Below are 24735 nucleotides of genomic sequence, written 5' to 3' on the forward strand. Positions count from 1 at the left end.
TGTATAAATTCTCCACTCAAGTTTAATTATAGGATTCCCATACATTAGTCCTATTCTATAATTGGCTATGAGAATATTCATCTAAGTTTTTTTAATGCAGTGACCTTGAAAACTACAGCCTATGAGAGGTAAGTGGTGGCGAGGCAGCAACAGATGGCATTTCTAATTCACTCACTTCATTAGCACCAGATCATCATTTTCACAGGTTAAGGAGGGCCATTGGCAAGGTTGCAGGTATAATTGGTTCTATCATCACTGGATAGCAGCCAGTGAGTACAATGATCAGTCATGCAGCTCCTCTAATAAGGACAAGGTTCAGTGTGTGATGAACTGAATCAATCACCGGCCCGTGTAGCTGCTAGATGAATTATGAGTATAATAGGGGTCAGGATCTCTATAATACATCTGTGATTAGCCATAGCTGAACAAGGATGCACAACTAACAGTTTGCATTGTTTAACAGGCCTATAATACAAAGACAGATTGTAATGAAACAGGTTTTATGAATTACTTCTTAGGGAAAGAAAGCATAAAAAGAGAAATTTATATTTAATGTATTACACTATGAATAATTTCAAAATTGCAAAGACTGTCTTCTATCATCGTCTTTGTTTGCTATGGTCAACGTTGATATATTTCACTCTGACTTTAATGATACCCTAAATTTTGTCATATTTTTCCCTTTCATACACATTTAGGATGATAAAAATTTGTCACAGTTGGCTCATTTGCATGACACTTAAAAATATTTGTGAGGTGTGACATATATTTGTGTCCACATGCAGCACTTCAAACAACTTTGTAGTAGAGGCCAAATGCCACTATTAATCCTCTATTAGCACTATTTCTTAATATATTTTGAACTCCGGTTTTGAGATGCCTATTCAATTTGGGTCTATTAAACATACCAAACTATTAAATATTATCGTGTCATTAACTATTGTCAAGCTAAATTTTTACGTCAACATACTCAAGAGGTCTTTCGCATTTGAACATCTGTAATTAAATGGCAACTGGGTAAACTTCATCTGCTGATGAAGATTGTGTGATCTGATGAAAAACTCCAGAACAGCTACTAAATAAGCCTTGAGATGAGGTCATCTTTTCCACCCCTTATCTCTGATGTATGTAACAAGTGATCTACAAAACAGCCTAGATTACAATACTTCTTGCGTGGAAACCTAATCTAACAATTGTGATGTGAAGGCAAATTCTCCCTTTAAATCTATTTGAATAGTTTTCTGTTTTTGTTATGTTTAGTGTTAGACTTCAGGCTGTGCATGTACTTTGCAAAAAGTTAAATATAATATAATCACTTACATACATGTACATATTCTTTTAAAAATAAAACAGATTCATAAAACTGGTTGCTTTAGTATTGTATCCAAGGGCAGATATAGTTTCACCCTTGACAGGAGCTTTTGTTAATACTTATTCTACAAAAAAACAAAACAAAACAAAAGACTCACGCAGGAAAATGTACGTTTTGTGCTTCACCATGGACCGCTCTAGAACTTCCTGCTCTGGTACTTTGCTCCTCTGTTTCAAATTATTCAAAACACTGACAGTGCACTGTCTGAGATATTTGACCTAAGGTCCATCTTTAATCAGACGTTTTAATACTTTAAAATCCTCTGCGCTGACCTGCAAGAAAGCCTTTGACAGAGTCTTTCAGTGTCCCGGATGTTGCCGTTAACGACGTCATGTAAACAGGAAGTCCAATGCTAGAAGCGGCCAGTTCAACTCGACCGAGGCTGCAAACAACAACAAGAAATGTGTTAACGATCTCAACAATGCTATTTTGCGTGTTAGAAAATATAACGCTCCAGTTGTTGGCTGTCCCAGCTTTTGTAACTGTAGGTTGAAGACGGGTTTGAATGAGTAAGCCTCCTTTGAGCTCGGTCGATAGTAAACTTTTGCTAGGCTGCTAGTTTACGTAGCTAAAGATTGAGTTGTGTCGGCTCATTCCTCCCAAGTCTTCTGTACATTTAACTTAATTTGACAGCAGTTTGTTTTATTTGTCAAGAGACTTGATGTTGAACAGCACACAGACAGTACAAACACGTAAATAGCATCATAGTCATCGTTATGGGAGACAAGGAGCTGAGTCTTATCGACAAGAATATAACAAGGTAACTAATCACAGCTTTTTGTTTTTATTATTCCCAACTTAAATAGAGGTTGTATTACCATAATTTTAAGTCCTGATTTTAAAAAAAAAACTAAATATATTGTACATGAAATCTAAATCTGCAAAGTGGCCTGTAACTATGAGTGAGATTGAAATGATGAAGTAAAAAGTTGAAAATGTTCCTATGAGGCATAGTGGAGAAGGTCAGACTGTCAGGCAAAACAGGACATTGGGAAACTTTGAATTTTGCAGTTCTGGGTCTTTTTAGTAGACTAAACCACTAATTGACAACTCAAAAAAAAATTACAGTTTCATTGATAGAGAGAGTAATTGTTGTCTCTAAGGTTGAAGGACATTTTCTTGCAGATCAAAATGGTTCTGGCTGTTAAGTTATGAAACTATTTTTTCTTTTATGGTGATTCTGTTGTTTCCCCTTGTTGCCTTTTGTCTAGTTTGCTGGATGTTCCCTTGACTCCCACTGTAACATCACTCAGTCTGCACTGCAATCACATCCCAAGGATCGAGGGTCTGACCTCAGCTTGGCACCTGCGGCACTTAGACCTTTCTTCCAATTGTATTTCTAAGATTGAAGGTCTAAGTTCCCTTACTTCCCTGAGAACATTAAATTTATCCTGTAACTTAATCACCAAGGTTGAAGGTGAGTCTTTAGTCACCATTTTAGTCGGATAATAAATGTTTCAACATTGTGGGAGTTCCCCAAGTAATAATTCTTCATCACTGGCTCTTGTGTTTACTCTGACGTTGCTGTAACTGCTTTATGAGCTGTAAAATCACTCAGTTGTTAATGTCCTCTCTCTGTGCCACAGGACTGAATGGCCTTGTGAACTTAACACGATTAAACTTGTCCTACAATCAGATAAATAACCTCACTGGTGAGTTCAATTCTGACTGAACAGTTTCTTTTTCTGCATTCAAATGAAAACATTAACAAGTGATTGACATGCCAATGCTGTTGATTCCTGATCTTCCCATCAGGGTTGTTGTATCTTCATGGCACAGAGTACAAGCTGAAGCACCTCAGTCTCCATAGCAACCACCTGGACCGCATCGATCAACTGCTTCAGTGCCTGCTGGGATTGCAAAGTGTAAGAGAGGTGACTTTAAGCCAGGATGGCAGAGACAACCCTGTGTGTAGGTCACCAGGTAGGTCATAAAAACTTTATTTTGGAGTACACTTTTACCTAGACCAATATATTCCCTGTAAATAACAGCCTTTTACAAATATACTGTATGGGTTCATGAGCTGATATGCAAAATAAACAAAAACAAACACTGCATGGTTCAATCAAAAGTGCTAGGTAATTTAAAATGTCTGGTGCTGAGACTGTGAAGAATGTCAGGTTCATTGTTAAACTGCCATCTACCATGTTTTCAAGACATATCTTTGTCACAAATCAGTCGATTAGTCATTCAACAGAAAATCACCAACTATCTTGACATTTGAATAATCATTTGTCAGTTTTTAAGCAGAAGTGTGAGAATTTATTGCTTCATTTGTCATTCATGATAGTAAACTGTCTATCTTTGGATTTCAGACATTTGAAGATGGCACCTTTGTCTGTGGGAAATCATAACACAGTTTTCCACTTCTTACTTCAATTTTGCAGAAAAAGAATGTTAATCAAATAACTGATAATTGTTAGTGGCAGCCCTAGTGTACACAGAGACTACACTCACTTGCTAGTTTAATTGGTACACCTTCCTAAAATATATCTTATTTTTCTTTTGCAGACTATACCTCTACACCCCATACTAGCACTCACCATCATTGATACAATAAAGAAAAAAAAACTAAACAACAAACAAACAAAAATACTTCCAGCACTGAACACGCACACACAACTTTATGGTACTTTTGGAGGCATTATAATTAGCTGTTCTGTCCACCACATGTATATCAGTGAGGGTGAACTAAATATTAGGAACAGCCCCAGGCACACAAACCACAGCCTCCAAAATCAACACTCTAAAATAGTTTGAACACTCGTCCAACATGAAAATAGGATTTATTGCTGGTCTGTTGTTGACCACATTCATTTTACCTAGGTATACATAATAAACTGGAGGCTTAGTGTATAATAAAGATTTTAGGTGTTGGACATTTGAGAAGTGTAATAATAGACATCAACAGTATGTGATACCTGCAGATTTTTTCTCCTCTCTCTGTTTTTGATGAATCACTTACTACTCCAGGGGATAATTGTTGGATTTTGTAGAATAACTGACTCACTCACCATCTCCTTTATTGTCTGTAATGAATTCACAGTGAAAATCAGTGGTAGTCAAATCGACAGCCACTGATAGTAACGACTTGTAGTCTCTCTATGTGTTTTCCTGTCCCTGTCTCTTCATAATTCGATTGACAGCAGCTGTACTAATGTAAAAAATCTCTTCTGTTATGCTGAGCACCCATTATCCATATCCTCCTGTTCATGATTAATGCACTGCAGTAGTTGTTTAAAGTATCTCTTTAAATCAATGAGAGCATACTTAAAGCGTTCTTACAACCCTCCCTGTCAATATGTGTAGATACACCAATGTTAGCAGTGCTCAGTTCTCATTAAATGAACCGCATCAATAGTGAATATGTGGATAGCACACGCACAAGAGAGGTTACTCATTTAGATATGGATTATTTGATTTTATGCAACATAACCACAGTGACACTTGATGTTTTAGTCGGGCAATAGTCAGGTTTGGTTTTTTAAATGTATGTATGTGTGTGTCTGTCATGCTGCAGATTACAGGGAGATCGTTATGCAGTCGTTGCCACAGATCTCCGTCCTGGATGGCCTTGACCGGCTGGGAAATCCATCACATCCAGGTCTAGGCAGTCCCTGTGATATCCCTGGTCTGGAGGACTATGTGGACCTCCTGCTCTCCTCAGATACAAGTCACAATGAAGCTGTAATTATTGATACCATACTACTATTAATTTAGACAATTATGTATTTTAATATAGTAACCATAATGCAGTTATTTCTTTCACTGAAGAACACACCCAGCTAATTTACAGTCATTCATATAGAGCGCAATGTAATTTAACTTTAGAGGCCTGAGAGAAAGAAGTTTGACCTAACAACCGTTACATGCCTCACAAAATGTTTTTTGAAATGTGATACAAAATGACTTTGGCATTTCATTTAATTATTCATTTAATCTTTGCTAGACTTGTTGTCCATATCTGTATATTTTGGATTTGAAAAATTAATTCACACCTTCAGAAAAAAAAGTGTGATTTTTCACTGCACAGCCTGTCCTCTCATTTTTGGAAAGTGCTAACAGTAGAAAAAACAGTGTCATATTATTGAACAAGTATAAAGTTTAAAAGTCTGAATTGTTGGAGTATACTGTAATTTAGTGGATTTATACCAGAATAGCAAAAGTTGGGGAATCTGATCTCTTTAGTAATAAGTTACTTTACATATTCATTGCACCAGATGGCAATTTCCAGTTTAAATTAGCTGGAGTGGAGTGTGACACAGCCGTAGTAGGTAACCTGATGTAAGACCATGTTCTTAATCAAGTGGGGAAAAATACAATTTAAGTTTCCATTGCAGCTAAGAGGGGACGGCCCTCTCACCACACCCCGCATTGACGAGGTGCTGACCCAGTTTCGGCAGCGGATTGCCTCTGAAGCAATTACAGATGCAGCCACACAACCAGATCGCCAGTGCTTCCAGCCAGTTCATTCCGCTGTGGCTCCAGCAGACCCCGTTAATGAACAACGCATCAGGAAACTGGAGCACCAGGTGTCGCAGCTCATCCAGAAGGTGCTTATTTAACACTACTGAAAGCCATTGAGTCATTTATTAAGGAACTTTTGTGTGAGGTATACTCTAGGAGGGAGTAGGTAAAGAGACACACAGACACTGGTATGTTATTTCAAAGTAGAAACCAATAGCATTTGGCCTGAATGTGTAGCTAAGGCTCCTCGTTTAGAAATATAAGGCACATAATATATCACTAATAACAGTATTTTTGCATTCAAAACATTCATCTTAAAGACGCACTTGTGTCTATCAAATACATCCTATGTTTGATTTATTTTTTAATAAGTTTGTATTCATCTAAACATATAATCTGTCAAATATTTATTTCATCCTCACGCATATTATCAGTATTTCTGCAATATTTGTCCAGGCCCCTGCAGGTGACAAAACCAGTGGTTCTACTCATTCCGTGGTGACGTTACGAAAAGCCAAGAGGGACACAGACCGCACGTCAGAGAGTGAGTGTGACAGCGGGAAGGAGAACAGGAGGCGCACCAGGATCCCCAAATATCGTAAGAACATAACAATGAGGACGACCAGCATGGAGATCAAAGGCAGGAGATCAGACAGGTGATTCTCTGCCCGCATACCTCTACACATGACAGTGTTTCAGCTTTTAGGTTAACTACTCTCTAGTGTAAATAATTTGTTTTGCCATCATGGTATGATTGGACTCCCTGATTTTGTTATAGTAGCTAACTCCCACCCCAAATTCCTCAGAAGTGGCTGTTAATGTTTTGAAACTCAGCTGTTTGAAGACATTTCCAGCACTGTTGGACACTATAACAAAGTCAGGGAGTGTACCTTTGAGTAATGATAATCACATTTATATACTTGCAAAAGTTTGCTGACACATAAGTGTTTATGATGTAATAATTTACAAAGTCAAAAGCATCCATAACAATCAAACACAATATGTGGCAATAGATATTTTCATTTTGAACATCATGCATCAACTTAATATCATCAGGTATTTTTTATGATAGAGGAAATCCTTTTACCTCTCAGCTGAAAGGGGGTGATAAATTTTCTTCTATGAGTGATGTGGTAAACTTTCCTTCTCTATGTTAGAAATTACAACTGTCTTCTCATTCCCATGATTAATGACCATGCCTCTGTGGTCTACACCCTCATCTTACTTCATCAGCCACTGATGATGTGCTTAAGATTCAGTAATTTAACTTAAGTAAGCTCCCAACTGTCCTCATCTAAAGCAAGGTGATTTTAGAATATTACCTCCAAATTCAATTTAAAGTTGTTCAGACTTTGCTTACCTGAAAAAGTCATCTGGTCTGACCTTTATTGAACCAGACATTAGCTTGAGGGGTGTTTATAATCAATTTTACAGCTGGTTCAATTTCTGTGATTTGTTTTATGTGCAGCGATCAGGAGAATCATAAACAGAGGAGTTCAAAGTCTGCTGTGGCGCCCAGGAGGAAGCCTGGTGGTGCAGGAGTTGTCGACGCAGTTGGACCAACAAGGAGTGGATCTCTGAGAGCTGCTAAGGCCTCAGGCGATATGAAAAGGAAGTCCACCGAGGAGGAGGAAACCTACAGGGTACAGGATGGATAGGCCTATTATTTTCATTATTGGTTAAAGATTGGTTAAAGAAGCCATTTGTAAGTTTCCCAATTGCTACATAGCCAATAGCCTTTAATCTGATGATATTTTTTGATTAATTGAAACATTTAGTCTATGAAACATTGTTGTGCTGAAGGGGACATCTTCAGATGTCTTGTTTTTTCCAAAAAACCCTAAATATACAGTTTATAATGATCATTCAACATGGTGTCAGACTTTTTGCAGCTCAGACCTGTAACAGACTTTGATGTGTAAAATCAGTCGCTCTCCCCTTTATTCTTATTAGTATTCTTTACAGGAACTCACAAAAACTTCAAAAACCTTTTGAAACATTCAATGTTATTTAATTGTTCATCCCTTTGATCACCAAGCATTATGGTTAGAGGACAACTATAAAAATGTCAGATGTAGCAGAAATCCACTTTTCAAATTGAAGCCAAAGTAATGCCAGTTTTTTGTATGTCTATCATCTATGTCTGTGTTAACTCAATGTGTATTTGTATTTTTGTGTGTGTGTGTGTGTGTGTGTGTGTGTGTGTGTGTGTGTGTGTGTGTGTGTGTGTGTGTGTGGGGCTCAGACAATTGTGGAGGAGCGTGACCAGGAAAGGGAGAGGCGTTGGAAGGCGGAGCAGGCTGTGAGGAAGCTAACAGAGGAGCTAAAGTGCCTGCAGACAAGGGTCAGTGAGGAAAAAGACCTTCAGAGCATGGCCCTGCACACCACAGACCGGTAAGAGAAAAACACAGATGTATGCACTATGCACACAAACTTCCACATGAATCGCTGCAGCAGCTCCAAAGCAGATATCATGATGAAAGGGGATAATTGACCTTGTCTCTGTGGATTTTAGTTGTCAACTGCATAATGGATTCTCATCCATTTCTACCCTCTTCATCTTTTATATTGGCTCTCCTCAGTCCAGAGCCTGATGCCTGTCTCATTCCTGAACAATGAGTGTCCAACCCACCATTATAATTCCTCACTATCATTTTTCCCTAACCTCTTATGAAATCAAGCACACAAACTGGCTCATCACACCAAAACCTTTAAATATTCGTGCAGCTGTCTGTGATAATAAAGCTGTTTAGTGTAAAAGAGATCATTAACCTACGCACCCATCCAGCTTATATACCTTATATTTAAATTATAGCCAGAGGCTATAATTATCTATAATTAAATATTCCTATCTCTATCCCTTCTTTCTGCACTGCATAGATATATCAAGAGAGTCAGGTAACTATTTTTTGCACTGTCCTCATTTGTATCACACCCTGCTTAGATAAATCTGCATTATGATTGTAATTAGAAGCCTGGTGACAAGCATATGTCAGCAGTATTACATGAATCAATCTTAACTATCACTTTCTAATGACACTGAACACAGCTGTTACTGTTGACTCCCTCGCTCATCAGGAGACAGATGACAGAGAAATGACTCATCATGGCACATTTAAAGAGGGAGCTAATGTATATGAAGTGTTCCTACAGTTTTCTTGTCCCTTACTAGGCTAGTTTTTTCTCTTGTTTTTCTTTCCACCAGACTGCCCTATTGTATAATCACTTTTCTTTTCCATTCCCACTATAATTCTATTTTCTCCTTTAAGATAAGATTTTGATGATGGTATAATGTCAGAATTCTTCAATTTCAAATGCTATCACATTTTTAACACAGAGAGATAAAACACAGGACAGTCAAGGGCATCACAAAATTGGTTGTAGTTCCAATTTCTATATACAGTAAAAAGAGACATTCGAAAAATTACTCCTGCATCTCTTGCACACTCTTATCATCATTTTCTTCCCATGCAGACTGAAAGAATTGTTGCTAAAGGAGCGATCGGGGCACTCTGAACTACAGACTCATGTGGAGGAGCTGGAGGGGAGGTGTGAGTCCCTAACCCAGCAGCTGGAGCAGGCCCGCAGCAGTGAAGAACAACGCAAGACTGCACTGCACAGACTGGAGGAAAGCATCTCCCATGGAGAGGCACTCAGGACTCGCCAGCAGGCTGAAGAGGTACAGTAGCTGGTTAAGTATACCCAAGAATACTCGCATCTCTGTTTTGATACAGACAGTGTACATTTAGTTCGGTGATTCTAGAAAAACAGAGCTTATACGTTTTTATACTGACTCTTGCAAATGAAAAACCCATCATTCTGTTACACCCTATTATCTATTGATTTTAATTATACTAGTACAGCATTCAATGATCCATCCTTAAGATAAAAGGATTCAGCAGAGGGGGTCGATCCTTGTGACAGGCTGGTATAGAACATGTGTTGACCTTCCACAGATGAAGCGGCACCAGGAGCTGGAGAACAAAGCAGCAGCTCTGAAGAGGGAGTTGGACATCCAGAGAGCCTCAGTGCGCCAGCACAAAGACAAACTGCAGCAGCTGCATGAACTGCTCGCATCCAGGGAACAAGAGCACAGGTAGATCTGGAGGATTTTATACTCATCACTAGAAGAGGATTTTTTATGATATTTGTGGTTTAATATCAACTGTAAGATTTTTATATAAAATTTCTTTAGAAGTTTGCTATATCCAAATGAAATATTGTGCGAACACATGTCAGTCTCATTTATTATTTAAAGTCCTTAATGAAACACTTAACAAAGTCCTATTACAGTAAGAATTTCAGGTTATTGCTCACAAATTACAATGTGAAGACTCTTGTGCTCCAGTAGTCAGGTCAATGTACTATGCCTGTTTGCATTGTTTTGCAGAAAACAGCTGGAGTTGCGTTTGCAGCCTAGCGGGACGGATTTCCGTGATGCTGTGGCGCAAGAAGTTGCATCAGTGGAACAGAGACAAGCTCACAGGGAGGCAGAGCTGCGGGAGAAACTGGCAGACGGCAGGAAGCAGTACGCTGCTCTGGAGGACGAGTTCCGCATGGCACTAACCATCGAGGCTGCTCGCTTCTCTGAGGTCTGCTAAAAGATGGACAACAGCCATACAGATGGCCTGTAATTTTTCATTATATTCTCTGTACAGTCCAGCTGATAAAAGATTACTGTGTCCAGTGAAAAGTGAAATGATTGAACTGGAATTGACCCCAATCTCGATAGACTGATGGTGAAAGCTGAAATTGAATTAGGATCATTTGACTCTGGACAAGTAGTCTGTGATTGCCGCAGGAAGAAAGCTATACAAAGGGAGTGGATTTGAATCAATCTGTACTTTTTCGTTATGGTTACCAATTTCATTCAGCCCTGGCACAAAATGTAATCTTATTCTTGATTGCTACTGCTTGCACAATTTTCTAGTTTAAGTCTCCAAACTTTTGACCTTTGAGAAAAGTTGAATGAGATACAGATTGCAAGCCACACCTTCACTCATGAAAACCTCTAAAAGATTGCTCTCTGTAAATCTGCAACACTGAAACCTTCTCTGTGAGACCTCAAAAGTGACATTGATTGATAAAATTGTCAATCAGGTAATGCTTGAACCAAAAGTCCTTCACTCTGTTTAACTGCTAGCTGCCTTATTCACATTCAGTTACACTCTGCTTTTGTAGGTGAAAGAGGCTTGTGATCAGATGACTGCAGAGCTGATGGAGCTCAAGGCGACCGTCGCCCAGTCCCAGCAGAGGGAGAAAAAATCAAGCTGTCTGGTGCAGGAGCTCACAGCCATGGTCAAAGAACAGAAGAACCGCATCACTGAGCTCATCAAAGCCAAAAGAGACGCTGTAACTGATCTAAAGGTACAGCACAGGGAGATTTTTTTTCCTCAAACCTCTAGGTAAATTAATTCAGGTTTGAAAAAAATCACATGATATAAGATGGAGATGACCGGTCCTGGGCATCAGTCATTGCCTTTTCAAAAACTGTTCAGCCTGCGCCTGTAGGAGACTTGACTACTTTGGGACATCATAAATACTGAACGGTCCAGCTGCCTTTCCATCTGCCAGCCATGACAGATGGCTGTTGATCATTAATACTGTCTCCATGTCTGTCCCTCTGCCAGAGCCGCCTGCATTCCTTGGAAGCAGAGGTGGAGCGGGACCGGCGTCACAGCCTGCAGCTCGAGTTGCTCAAGAAAGACAAGGCGCGACTGTTGTCTCAGCTCACAGCTCAGGAGTCAGTGATAGATGGCCTCAGGGCAGAAAGGAGGATTTGGGGCCAGGAGCTCGCTCAGCAAGGTGGGAGACGTGCAGGGAGAGCACTTGTACTTTGAATCAGCTGTACAGTGCGTCGGACACAGTCAGCGAGTTTTATTTGTTTTTACAGACTATAACTTACTCTGTAATGTATTGACCTGTAAGTCACACTGTCCATATGAAGGAGGCATTATTTGTTTGGCTTAATAGTGTACTAATGTTTTATTTCATTTGTATCAAGTAGAGCATGCCATCTAGTGGTGACTTGTGAGACACACTTTCATATTTATTTACATGAAATGAAAACCGCTTTTAAAAGACATTGAAAAGGAAAATATAGTAAAGGATAAAGAATAAAGGCCTAAAAGTTATAGAACAGTTTCACAAGTTCTATCATTAAAGACATGATCTGGTTTACAATTGTATGTGTATCTCTTTGCTAGGAGCATCTTTAGCTCAGGACCGTGGGCGCCTGGAGGCCAGGATAGAGGTGCTGAGCACTGAGCTGGAGACACAGAAGAAACAGAATGAGAGGGACAATGATGCCCTCAAAATCAAAGTCAAAATCATTGATGACCAGACAGAGACCATCCGCAAACTCAAACAGGTAGCACAGCAAAAGACAAACATCTTACCAGAACCTGTCATACTTTCATGTTTGTGCGTTCTACCATGAGCATTGAGAGTTCGTGTATGTTTATGGGCATTTGTGTGTATGAATCTATCTGTCTTGTCTTAACCTGTTTTTATCTTGAGACACACTGAGGCAGTTTCTCTTCCTCCACCACCTTCCTGCTGTTTAGGTCTTGCAGGAGCGTGACGATCAGATCCGTAGGCTGCGTGAGGAGGCAGTCCAGGCCCAGAAGAGTTTTCAGCAGCAGCAGGAGGAGGAAACAGCACGGCAGGCTGAGCTGAGAGAGCGGCTAGAACATGTCAGCCTGCGCAAGGAGGAGCTGAAACAGCAGCTGGAGGACAGAGAGGCAGAGCTGGAGGAGGTCAAAAGAATTCACAGGCAAGGGTCCCATCACAAATACACTATACTTAGTGCAAAAAGTTCTGCCCTAGTGTTGCGTGTGTGGCAAATTAAGTGAGACAAGGATAAAAAGGTCCATTATAATCAATTTATCATTGTATTTTAAAAAGTTATTTGAAAACACCATATAAAAGTAAAATTGAATGCTGTAGTAATATTTTTATTTTAGATGCCAACCTGACCCAAACCCTCATGGCCAAAGGCTGCTGCTGCTGCTGCTGCTGCTGCTCAAACATTGATGTAGCAGCTACTTCCTGAAATACCGTAATGTTTTCTGTTTTGTTGTCTCTATTTAGTGATTCCAGTAAGAAGTGGCAGGAGAAAGCAGACCTGCTCACTCGGTTGGAGAGCCAGGTGAAGCGTATGAAAGACAACTTTGATTCCAAGGAATGCTTGCTGCTGGAAGAAAGAGATAAAGCAACAGAAGCCCACAAGTATGCTGCAGTGTCAGAGGAGAGCAAATCTCTCTTCAGCATTTCCCACCTGCTAATCTGGGCCTGCACATACTGCTGTCAGTCCACTCACATGGTCCAGGCACATCTGTGTCTCAAGGATCATGCCTACATAATCCAAACATATTCGTCTTTTTTGTCTTTTTATTTTTATTTATTTATTTATTTATTTTTTGGTAGTGGTTGAAAATTGTTGAATATGACAAATAATGGAGGTTTGGGATGCAATAAATGCAATCACAGTTGTTAAATCCCATCTCATATATATGGTTTTCAAATATGTGCATGTTTATATTAACTAATTGTTTTTAATGGAGCAGGCACAGTTCTATAAATTGAATAATTCTTCTAGTGTAAGCTTATTGCACACAAGGCAGTTTAGACACCATCCACCTTATGTCTCACCTTATGTAATATTATGTTTTGTTTGTGATTGTCTGTTCTGCAGGGCTGCAGTAGAGAAGTTGCACTGTGTGGATGATGCTTTCCGTCGACAACTTGAGTCTATCCAGGCTTCCCATCAAGCTGAGCTGCTGCGAATGGCTAATGAAAAGCAGAAACAGATAGAGCAAGCCAATCAAAAGGTAAAATATAGACACTCTCCACAGAAATTCCCAGTTTCCCTTCAAGTTTTTTGGATTTGTGCCATTGTATTCATATATGAGAAACGTGGAAAGCCAGGATATCATGCTCATGCTAGTATTAATGAAGGAATAGTCCGTCTGTAGTAAATATTGTACACATTCTAATTGAAATAGTCTTAATATTTGCTATGGTACAGTAATGTTATCTTCTAATGTTTCATCTGCTTCACCATGCTCAAGAGGAGCAGTTTTGAAAGTGGTTACTAATGGTTACAGGTGACCATGCTAGAGGAGAGACAGCTACACAATCATTCCATGCAAGGTCTCAGTTGCTTCACTGTTGGATTGATAATGCACTACGCTTAATGGGAAAGATTTTGTCACGGAAAGGTTTACATTCCTGACATAGCTGAGAATGTCTGGATTTGAGAAAAAAATAACATCTTGAAAATGAATACATTTAAGGAAATAGGACAAATTCTACTAATCCTAAATAATGGAGATCTGCAGTTTCAAAATGTTTTTTGACAGTTTTGTGATTAAAACAGGCCTCCATGGTTTCAATTTGGCTTACCACATTCATAGTCACTTAAATGCTTGAATTTGATGACTTATAGAGCATGAAAATCCCGTATGAAGCAGTTTAAAGAAGTCACATGTGTTTGCTGCATCTGAGGTTGTCTGCATTGTGCATGTCCTCCTCAGGTGTTTGACGTGGAGGAGGAGATGCGTCAGCTCCTGGAGGAGACAGAAACTAACAAGCGAATCATGGAAGAGAAAATGAAACGTCTCACAAGTGTACTTAAAGACTTCTAACCCATAAAATACGTCTTGTTTTGCTGCTACAGAAATGTATGAATTAAAACACTGGTGGATAGTTGTATTTATTCTTTATGACAATTACATTTACTACTTTTTATTTATTTTTTATGTTAAGTTATTGTATTTCGATAAATCATGATTTATCTAATTTTTTTTCTTGAGCAAATTTTTATTTTCTTTTTTAGAACACGTAACAGAATTGGGTTTATGCAAAGGGAAAATGAGAACATCAGGTTCTGTGTTAAATAATTGTTAATCTTATGATCAATTAATATAAGTTTTGAATTTATTATTAATATTACTACAATTTTTTGGTATGTGAGCATTTTGCTTTGTGAATATGCTTTCCTTGACCAGTTCAAGTAAATCATTAAAAATTTTACTGGATAATTGATGTTTTTGTAATGCACCTCTTATCACAAATGTAAAATTAAGAAAAAAAAACATGGAAGTAACACACAAAAAGTAGAAATGCTCATTATAATCAAAATTCTGATGCTAAGTCCTCCTTGACCTCTGAGCTGTACTTACTACGAGTGGCAAGTATTTTTATTTTATCTATTTTTGATGTTTATTTATTTAATGTTATTTTTCATCATGCAAACATTCCTATTATGTTTATTTTGTTGGCGGACACGGGCTTCAATACAGATTTCGGATTTAGGAGCGATTGATCAGTCAGTTGATGTGGTGTGCGGTGGAACAAGGAGAGGGCGGGGTCGAATTTGGACTGAGGCGGGGCTTCACTGACAGGGAGCGCTTGACAGAGCGGGACAAGGGTTGTCGTGGCAACTGTAACATAACGTAACGTCCGTTCATTTAAAAACCCACAGGTACCTGCCGTCGTCCCATTGAGATAACAGAGACGGTACCTGAATGGAAAGAAATGTCCGTTAATTGAGGTTAAACATTATTAAAAAATAAGTTAAACATTTAGAAAGAAGATGGAGTTTGAGACGACGGAGACCATACGCTCGACACCGAGTCGACACGAGAAAAGTTTGGGGCTCCTCACAATGAAGTTTGTCAGTCTGCTACAAGAAGCTAAGGATGGCGTCCTTGATTTGAAAGTGGTCAGTGAAACAACGTCGATAGGCCCAGTGTTGTTTGAGGGTTGTTATTGGGGTTTTGTTAATTGGTGTTTCTGAAGTGTCATCCTCTGTGAACAAAGGGCTGTCAGCCCAACCGGGGCCAGTCAGGTGCATTGATTTGTTTTAACAGGTGGACTAGCTAGCCGCCATTAACCAGGCCTCCTCGTCTCTATTTACTTTTGAGGTACTAGCATTTCCATTTTATTCTTTTTTTTTTACTCCACTACTTTTATCTGATAGCTGTACTTTTTCAGATTGACGTTTTACATTTAAAAACATATATTAAACTTGTGAAATAAAATGCCCTGTTAAATATTGAGTTTCGAGCAGTTTCGGCTTGTAACCTGTGTCTCCTCTAAACTCCTCACATGGTTTCATTTAAATAACTGTTCCTGGCACAAAGAAGTAAAACTCTACTATATTTAGCGAAAAAAGGCAAAGGTCAAAGAAAGGTCCCCAAAATCCATACAGCTTTAGTTGTGAAACTTTTTTCTACTATTCTCTTGTTAACTATATTACAACCCCTCAGTTTTACATTATGACCCTTTGAAGGGGTTCGGACCACTTCACTAAATTACTAAACGTAAATAGCGTAGAAAGATCAGATCTATGTTGTTACCCTCTGGGAAGACCAGTTATAGCTGTCACAATTTGTCAATTAAAACGTTTAATGGTTAGTATCATTTTTTTTTAAAGAAATGAATAACAAACATCCTAGTTCCAGCTTCTCCAATGGGTTTTTGCTTTTCTCTGCTTTATAGCAGCGTAAGCTGAATATCTTTGGGTTTTGGACTGCTGGTCAGACAAAACAAGACATTTGAAAATATCACCTTGGACACCTTGAAGAGTGATAAACGTTTTTCACTGTTTCATGAGGTTTTAAAAAATGAATTGAGAAGATGATTGACAGATTCATTTATAATGAAATAGTTGTTAGTTGCAGCCCTAATGCCAGTGAGATGTGCAAACAAGCAACATTTTCTTAGAAAGTTTCCTTCCTGCCATTGCTCAGATTATTCTGTTTTCTTGTGGCTGTTTGCTAACAGCTACTTTTAAGCTCTAGAAATGAAGCATAAATGGTGATGTTTTTTAAAATCTCTTTCCCTCAAATATTAAGTTTAAATTTTGAACCATCTACCCAGCAGCCCTTAGTATTTTGATAGGTGGGTGTATCTTTGCCAGACCAACCTGAGATGAGAAAAAATCTAACATCTTTTTTCACTGAAAAGAAGTTTTCCCTCTTTCCTTGCGCGCCAAAGCTGAGTAATGTTTACACAGCAGGCTTCTCGGACGATTTCCCTCCTCCTCCGTCCTCTGCTATTGTATAACTGTCCTCTCCTGCCAAGGGGTTTGACTTGTTGTTTGTGCAGTTTAATTTGAAAAATTGTTCATTTGTTAGCTTTGCTAAAGTCTCTTTTTTTCATTCCATGCTGTCTTTGCTGCATAAATTTCCTGTTTATTGCCAATGCCTGTTAAAAGTGTCTTTGATGTGCCTTGTCAACAAGGATTCACATTAAGCTACCACTGAGTAAGAGCCTTTATGAAAATGTCTGTCTTAACAGGCTGCAGACAGCTTGGCAGTGAAGCAGAAGAGGAGGATATATGACATCACTAATGTCCTGGAAGGTGTGGGGCTGATTGAGAAGAAAAACAAGAATATTATCCAGTGGAGGTTTGAAAACACAAGTCACTGCTATTTTCAAATGTTAGAAACAAATTTTAATTTATTTTTTAATCACCGTCAGTATGTTGTAACTTCTGAATGTTGATGTGAAACATTATAGCACTTGCCAGGCTACGAAACCCACTTAAAGTGCCACTAAGCCTGTTAAAATTGCTAGTAAAGAACAAATGCTGACTATAAATGGCTGAAAAATACCAGTATTTGACTTCTGTTATCTTATCTTTTATCTTCCTTGTGTCCAGAGGTGAGAACACAGGCAGCCAAACTCAAGAGGTGTTGGAGCAGGTAAAAGTTTTGAAGGCACAGATCTCTGAACTAGAGGACCAAGAGAAAGAACTGGACAACCAGAAGGCCTGGCTGGAGGACAACATCAAACACCTAAACCAGAATCCCATCACCAGCACATATCCTTGTTTTACTTTTTTTGTCAATTTAGGTCAGTGTTATCTTAACTCATTCTTTTCTGTACTGAGAGCACAAACTGTTTGTGCTAAGATTTGTTAACATTTCACATTAAGGCAAGTTAAAACACCCCAGTACCTACTTTGTAACATAACCTAAAAGTAATGTACTGTTTTACTGATCACATCAAGTGTTCAAAACATCTACTACTGAGACTTGATTTGTGATGTCATTCCAGTTAAATGTCACTTGGTGTCATTTGTACTTGCAATTCTTTTTTTCTCTCTTTACTGTTTGTAATTCAACTCCTCTTTGGGTGCCATTTATTCATTTCAGAGGGAAAAAAATCCCCTCTTAATCCTTTTAACATTGTTTGCTTATTGAACAGAAAATGCTATAAAGGGAGGATTATAGATATAAATGCTATTGTCACTGTCCTGTGAAATCACAGCCAGGCTAACCCCAATGTGTACAAAGCTCACAGTCTTGTTTTTCCAGTTTATCGAGTTCAATTTGCTCCCATAAGTAACCCTGTTCATATTTCCTTAACACTTCTTTACTTATAAATTTGTGACGCATGAAGACATTTGCAGTGCCTTCAGCGGAGACACTCTTCTTGCTGTCATGGCTCCTGCTGGAACGCAACTGGAGGTTCCATTACCTGAAATAGTTGGTCATTTCTTAAAATATTTCTTTATTGATTTGGATGTTCGTGTGGTGTGTGAAGTCTAACTGGAATTACAAAAACAAGTTTGCGAATGAAGCACAGGGTCATCAACACATATGGCTGGTTATTCTGCACAGAGGTGTGTATCTTACATTCATACAATAAGCATTGTCGTATAAATGACTACACTTGTTTCCTGTAAAGAAATGAACCTTGCAATAGTTGATTTTTGGCCCTTATAGAAACAAGCTGTGAACACAGCACTGACAAATTATCACCTTTGCAGATGTTAGGGCAAAGTTGTTAGAAAAATGTTGCTCATTTTACACAATATTCACCACATTTTAGATCTATTTTTAGTTTCCTTCAACTCCTGCAGGAAATATCTTTGGCTGCTAAATGTTCCAGTCTGTTCAGCAGCTAGTCAATAAATGTCTATCATTTGGTGCTGAGCAGGAAGTGTACAGTGGCTTTTTCGCTGAAAACAGGTTCCTGCTGTAAAAATTATGCTATAATACCGGTGAGACTGAATCAAAACAGTAGTCCAAAGTGGTTTACAAAGGCATGGAAATACATTAAAAATAAGACATGATCATAATCTTACAAACATGTTGTGGCTTTACAGGGCCAGAGTGGTCAGAAGAAGTACCAGGTGAACCTACGTAGCCACTTGGCTCCAATCCAGGTCATGCTCATCAACAGGGATTCAGACTCCACAATACCTGTGGTCTTCCCTGTGCCGCCCACTGACGACATCTGTCTGATGCCATCTCCACCCAGCACGCCTGCTAGCCTGCAGAGGTTCCCCCTCTCTACATCCATCTACTCCACCTCCAACACCATCTCCTCCTACTGCAGCCAGGACTCTCTCTGCTCAGACCACCAGATGGTGCTGCCAGAACATGATGAAGTGCTGACGCCTTCGTCTACCCCCCCTGATGTGCAGATGGGTAAGGACAGGAACTTTATATTTGAGCATTTAATGCTTTTTATATACAAATTCGACTTTTAAAGACTTTGCTTAGGCTGTGATGAACGAAATTTATAAGACAAAAGTTTGACTTCACACAACGAAACATATTTATATACACAGTAGAAGTTTAAAACATAATGAAAACAATTCACAGCTTCAGTAGCCTCTAAAGTAAGAAGCTAATTGCATTATAACCCCAAAGTGCTGTCATCCTGGGGCAGTTTCATTTTCCCTCCATCTCTCCATTTCCATCATGATTTATCTTAAATAATATCCTCAATCTCATGAGTCTGGAGATGTTAAATAATCCCCCCCCCCCAACTGTAGCTGCAAGTCCTTTAGTCAATATCACTTTAGGTTTGAGTCACTTAACAAGTGGTGTTGGGTGTCCACAGTGACGCTGGCTGAATGCACCAGGTGTTTCAGTTAAGTGACAGTACAAATGGTGTAGAGAAAATCCCACTAGTGTAGACTTACGTACCAAATGCCACTGGCATCTCCAACAAAAACATGCCTATTGGACATTCACTTACCACATTATTAGGAATACCTTGCTAAAACTTATGCAGTCAAATGCAAGAGCCCTGCAATAAGTCCTACTTTATAGAGTTAATGAAACAGTTTGTGGTGTTGATTCAACTTTATAGTGATCTTAGAAACAGTAGTAGTTTGTGGTGCTGTTGAATTACCCAATAACTGAGTCATATTTCCCATTTCCCGCTTTCATTTTTACTTTAAATGACCTACACAGTTGTGGTACACAAGTTTTTTTAAAGGAGCTTTTTATAAGTTTTGCTATAGTTACATGGCCCATGTTACCATTAACAGCTGGTAATTTACTAGTCTTGCAGTAAAAGAGGTAGAAGACGTTATACCTCAATGATTCTTATTGGTACGTTGACTTAAGAGACCTCTTGCAATTCCCAGTATAGCTTTACTCAACTTGACCCTAAGCAGTGGGTTATGAGCCAGAATAAGTGAAAACACTCGTGGGTGTGCAGGCCCTTTAAAACCATCACAAACAGCTGCAAGAGGTCAAACAACAACTAATTAATACCAGGTTTGTAAAATGATTGCTCGGTTGCGTCAGTTAGGGTGATGATGTCACAAGCCTAATCTCTCTGTAAAAATTGAACTATCAACATGCAGTGCTTTCAACGGCACATGCTGCTGTCCTTTTTTTTTAAAGTAAAGCTACTCTTAGACTTTCTAAACATCAGAGGATGTCCTGGTTGTTGATCTCTATTGCACAATACTGAGAGGAAGATGTTTTTCTACAAGTGTAGACTAACTATTAAAAACACCTGTCAGTTACAACCAATATAATGCAACAACACTGTAAACTACAAATAACCACAAATGTAAATCACCCCTTTTAAACAGTTTCAAGAAAAGCTGAACATTAAAACCGTCTATGATTCATTGCAAGAATGTTGTATTAGACTGAATTAATTTTAGTTTGGTTTGCAACTCGGGGCATATACTGCTTCTTTTTTTTTTATCTTTGTGCAGTAATGCAATTACTGGCAGAGATGTTTTTTTCATAACTCTGAGTTGTATTCAGTAACGCTCCCATGTCCAAGAAGTGAAAGTAATGCATTGCTGAGCTCCGTTGTCAGGAACTCAAACCCTGAAGACAAACAAAGAGAATACTGGCATTGCGAAACAAATCGTCATCATGAAGTTGGTTTATTATTTCTTTAAAAGGCAGTCGACTCAATATCAGATGACAGAGCACCCCCTTACATGCAAGAACAGGAAACGTTTTTAAAAGGCCACTGCTTGCATCCATAATACTATGTGATCATAATGTAATTTAAAGGCAAAACCAAAAGCACTGTGTCACTCATAATGGGCTGTCTGTCTCAAGCATGTTTAAAATCATAGAAGTTGATTTTCATAATGCAGTTAAATAAACCAAAACCAACGGCGCAGACCATAAGAAATCAATCTAAAAATCCATGCTGTCTCGTGGGAAGAAAGCAAAAACATTCTGGGCTAACATAATTCAAAAGTTCACAAGGGTCTTGTCTGTAACAGTTTTACACTGAGAGAGAAGGGAACTGTGATCTACTTGCATTGAAAATGAAAGTGGAAAAATATAAACATATTATCTTTGTAAACCTGAAACTGCATCTCCGAATTCCCACGATATTTTACTTTTTACTTACACTAAACACTGGCATTTTGTGTGTAGCAGACTTCCAGTATGTGTGAAAGACTAACCACTTCCTCATCTGGATCTAGGTTTATGAGAAAATGATGAGTAAGTTTTTCACAGGCACTGTAAGCATAGATAAAACTGGACAATGTGCAAACAGATATTTCTTTGCATTGTTAGTGAAATTCAGTTGGATCTTCCTTCCTTTACGAGGAATTGTCATTACAGTGACACAGTAGACATGTACAAAATGATCTTTACTGTTAAATGACTCAACGTTGGGGCGTTGTGTGGCGTAGTAGTCTAAGCAGGCGCCCCATGTGTAGAGGCTACAGTCCTCGCTGCAGTTGGCCCCGGTTCGAGTCCCGCATCGGACAGCCTTTGCTGCATGTCATTCCCCCTCTCTCTGCCTCCCCATTTCCTGTCTCTCTCTACTGCACTATCAATAAAGGCATAAAAAGCCCCAAAAAATATACTTTAAAATAAATAAATAAAAATAACTCAACATTTGAAACAACAAACCAAACATATAGCGTGTTTACTCAGTGGCTTGCCACGAAATAGCCGGAGTGTCGAGATGTTTTTGAGGGGATTTACTTTTAAACAGAGGCAGGTAAAAATAACAGTTTGGATCTATACGAGGTTATGTAGTGACTCATCAGCAATAAGCTAATTTCTTTAAGTGTTGTAACACTCTTTTAAGCGACGTCGTGCTTCACTATTTCTGGGATAGTGACCTGTCTTCTTCTAATTTTTCTAGGTCCAGGTAATTGAATCATGTAATGTTGCTGGTTTTATTTGTTAAAAGGAGCTTCACTGTATAGATAAGTATTCAGTTTGCACTGGCCATGCTCCCTGCAGAGTGTCAGCCAGTAGCAGTGTTGGGGCAGCAGCAGATGGACCTGGCGGACCCAGAGTTCCAGTCTGTGCTGGACGTGAGCAGCCTGCTGAAGCTCAACGCTGCTGGGGACCACATGAAGGATGACAGAGAGGGTAAGGGGATGAGGGAGATGGGGATGTCAACAGAGTTTATTCTGTAATTGAATGCAGCAGTGAGGCTTCGGGGAGACTTGATGTTTGTTTAACAGTTGTTTCAGTTAAACTCTGTGAAGGCTTTAAGATCTAGGCCTGCTTTTATTCAGTTTTTTGATTCCTAGCTTTAGGATTAGGCTGAATTATATACCTATATTTTAGTAGACTACTTACTATTAAACAGAAACATGTTTTTAATACTCTTGCAGGAGCTGTTGACCTGATTGATGAGCTAATGTCTACTGATGGTAAGAATTGCAAGACCTGGAATAAGTAACTTCATAAATGGAAAAACTGTGTCTTTATTTACCAACTGTTACAGTGTACAACCCAACTAGCAAGCCTGTTTCACCTCTGTTACACCCAGCATCACTGGTGGGTGTGGCCAGAAATGTGCTCTGTTACATCTTTAACCAGCAGTGATTTCCTAAGGTCCTGGAGTCTGCCTGTACATCACTGCAACCAGGTGTAAAGTTAACTAGCAAAAACAAGATTTTCAGGTGGTTAAACTTACTCCGTAAATAGATAATCTACACTAATGACATTGGCAGGTTAATATTTGTCATTTTCAGCATCTTAGTTTAGCATGTTAGCATGTTAACATTTGGCAGAGACAAAAGTTTCACACTGCAGGTTTATAAATGTCTGTATAAAACTTGCTAATCAAGTCAAAAGATGTTGAGATATTTCACAGGATATGTGAAAACTTTGACTTGTTGGTGGTGCCAGAGGAAAGGCCAGGGATCACCAAAGTCATTAGGAATCTTCCTCTCACCATTGATATGGGAACCAAACGTCACAGCAATCCATCCAACAGTTGTCGAGATGTTTCGATCTGGACAAGAATGTGTGACTGACCAGTGTTACGATCCCCTGGGCTATGACGCTTTGCAAAGCTTAGAATATACCTGGGTCTGCCTGTCTTTGTCTTACTAATGTTTTATAGTAATCTCGTTGTTGCTCCTCTCTCCTCGTGCAGGTATAGATTACAGCTTCAACCTGGATGACAATGAGGGGGTCTGTGACCTGTTTGATGTGCAGATCCTCAATTACTGATGGCAGACAATGTGCTCTTCTCTGCAGTCATACAATGTCTCTAAAGACACTTCAAACCTTTCCCATTTTGTTAGAGTTGCACAGCTGATACTTTAACTTTAACATTCCATTGTTATCTATCGTTAAAAAAAAAAACAACCTTTTACACACAAGACTGCACCAGACTTCTTCAGTGTACTATACTGGCCGTTTGCCCTCAGCCAACATTAAACAAAGTGCCTGAATTAATTAACCATAAGATATTTACATAGCCAGGAGTCATTGTGTCTCCGTTGGGTCTTTAACTGGGTGGTTATCTGCAACATTCCACAGAAATGAGGTGCCTTACTGGAAGAAAACCAGGACAAATCCTTCAGCCTTCTGCTGCTTATTTACATGTAAATTTGTATTTTTCCACATCTAGTGGAAAGCCTGAGACTTGAAGACAACTGCTTTATTTTTTGTAGTTTATCAACATTGGGACTGTGACAGCATTTTACTTTAGGTGATATTTACAGTAACTCATTCAGTATTAGCTTTTTTTCTAACATTTAATACAGGGTTGATGATCTAGTTCAGGGTATTTAAGTTAGTAACTTTGTTTGCATGGAAACCATATTCTGTAAAAAGCTAACAAATTTCATAGTTATATTTCATAAAATGGCATATTGTATTTAATGAGTGAATGTTTGGTTACATTTTGTAACAGTGTTCTCATGCGGAAAATGCCAGAAAGTTTTCTTTTCTATTGTGACACTGCCATTTTAGGCCTCTGAGTTTTTGTTTTAAAAAATTCTTAGAATTACATTTATATATTTGAATAAGTAATACCTTTTACTTAATTTGATAAACAAATCTTGGTTCTCGTTTGTTGAAAATGAAGCTGGTTGAATGCCGTAATTTAGGAAGTGAATTAGCTATATTTCTTATCTGAAATAATAAATAAGAGCCTTGAGTGGCATTTTTGTATATTTATAGTTTTTTTTGTTGTTTTTTTTATCACAGGAAGCCATGTTTATGTTACATTTTGTTGTTTCTTTGCACATTTTCGAAAGTTTTTTTCAATAAACAGTACACTTTTGTTGTAAGTAATAGTCATAGTTTGATTTGAAAATGTGAAATAAGAGGAGTCATTTCAACATGTACTCAGTTTTTCTTATGTGAGACTTATTTGTTTGTGACTTGTCATGTTTGTCT

General features: G+C 38.6%; 2 protein-coding genes across 4 annotated transcripts; both read left to right on the forward strand.

The window, feature by feature from the left end:
* Nucleotides 1-1739: 1739 nt before the first annotated feature.
* On the forward strand, nt 1740-14847 carry lrrcc1 (leucine rich repeat and coiled-coil centrosomal protein 1). Its single transcript, XM_022758246.1, has 19 exons — nt 1740-2132; nt 2584-2789; nt 2959-3024; nt 3128-3295; nt 4893-5059; nt 5713-5925; nt 6296-6495; nt 7308-7482; nt 8085-8233; nt 9314-9518; nt 9796-9935; nt 10230-10431; nt 11021-11206; nt 11470-11644; nt 12046-12209; nt 12406-12614; nt 12932-13069; nt 13536-13671; nt 14377-14847. Exons 1-19 carry the CDS (start codon nt 2089-2091, stop codon nt 14485-14487), a joined length of 3054 nt encoding a protein of 1017 aa, XP_022613967.1. The 5' UTR covers nt 1740-2088; the 3' UTR covers nt 14488-14847.
* A 497-nt stretch (nt 14848-15344) lies between these two features.
* Nucleotides 15345-24592, forward strand: LOC111231102 (transcription factor E2F5-like). 3 transcript variants are annotated; one of them, XM_022758094.1, is made up of 8 exons: nt 15345-15566; nt 17147-17256; nt 17511-17672; nt 18231-18339; nt 18963-19287; nt 22333-22464; nt 22713-22751; nt 23483-24592. In XM_022758094.1, exons 1-8 carry the CDS (start codon nt 15438-15440, stop codon nt 23557-23559), a joined length of 1083 nt encoding a protein of 360 aa, XP_022613815.1. In that variant the 5' UTR covers nt 15345-15437; the 3' UTR covers nt 23560-24592. The 3 variants fall into 3 exon arrangements, with proteins under 3 accessions (XP_022613815.1, XP_022613817.1, XP_022613818.1); XM_022758096.1 differs by having other exon boundaries at nt 18231-18321; XM_022758097.1 differs by having other exon boundaries at nt 22341-22464; nt 23483-23536.
* The last annotated feature ends 143 nt before the right edge of the window (nt 24593-24735 follow it).

Source organism: Seriola dumerili, unplaced genomic scaffold (assembly GCF_002260705.1).
Source record: "Seriola dumerili isolate Sdu_G_001 unplaced genomic scaffold, Sdu_1.0 BDQW01000291.1, whole genome shotgun sequence".
Classification (NCBI taxonomy): Eukaryota; Metazoa; Chordata; class Actinopteri; order Carangiformes; family Carangidae; genus Seriola; species Seriola dumerili.

Coding starts and splice junctions, on each gene's coding strand:
- LOC111231102 (XM_022758094.1), top strand. CDS start 15,438: ATGGAGTTTGAGACGACGGAGACCATACGCTCGACACCGAGTCGACAC. Junction 17,257..17,510: donor AAGAATATTATCCAGTGGAG/GTTTGAAAACAC, acceptor CCTTGTGTCCAG/AGGTGAGAACACAGGCAGCC. Junction 17,673..18,230: donor CAGAATCCCATCACCAGCAC/ATATCCTTGTTT, acceptor ACACTTCTTTAC/TTATAAATTTGTGACGCATG.
- lrrcc1 (XM_022758246.1), top strand. CDS start 2,089: ATGGGAGACAAGGAGCTGAGTCTTATCGACAAGAATATAACAAG. Junction 7,483..8,084: donor AGGAGGAGGAAACCTACAGG/GTACAGGATGGA, acceptor TGTGGGGCTCAG/ACAATTGTGGAGGAGCGTGA. Junction 13,672..14,376: donor TAGAGCAAGCCAATCAAAAG/GTAAAATATAGA, acceptor TGTCCTCCTCAG/GTGTTTGACGTGGAGGAGGA.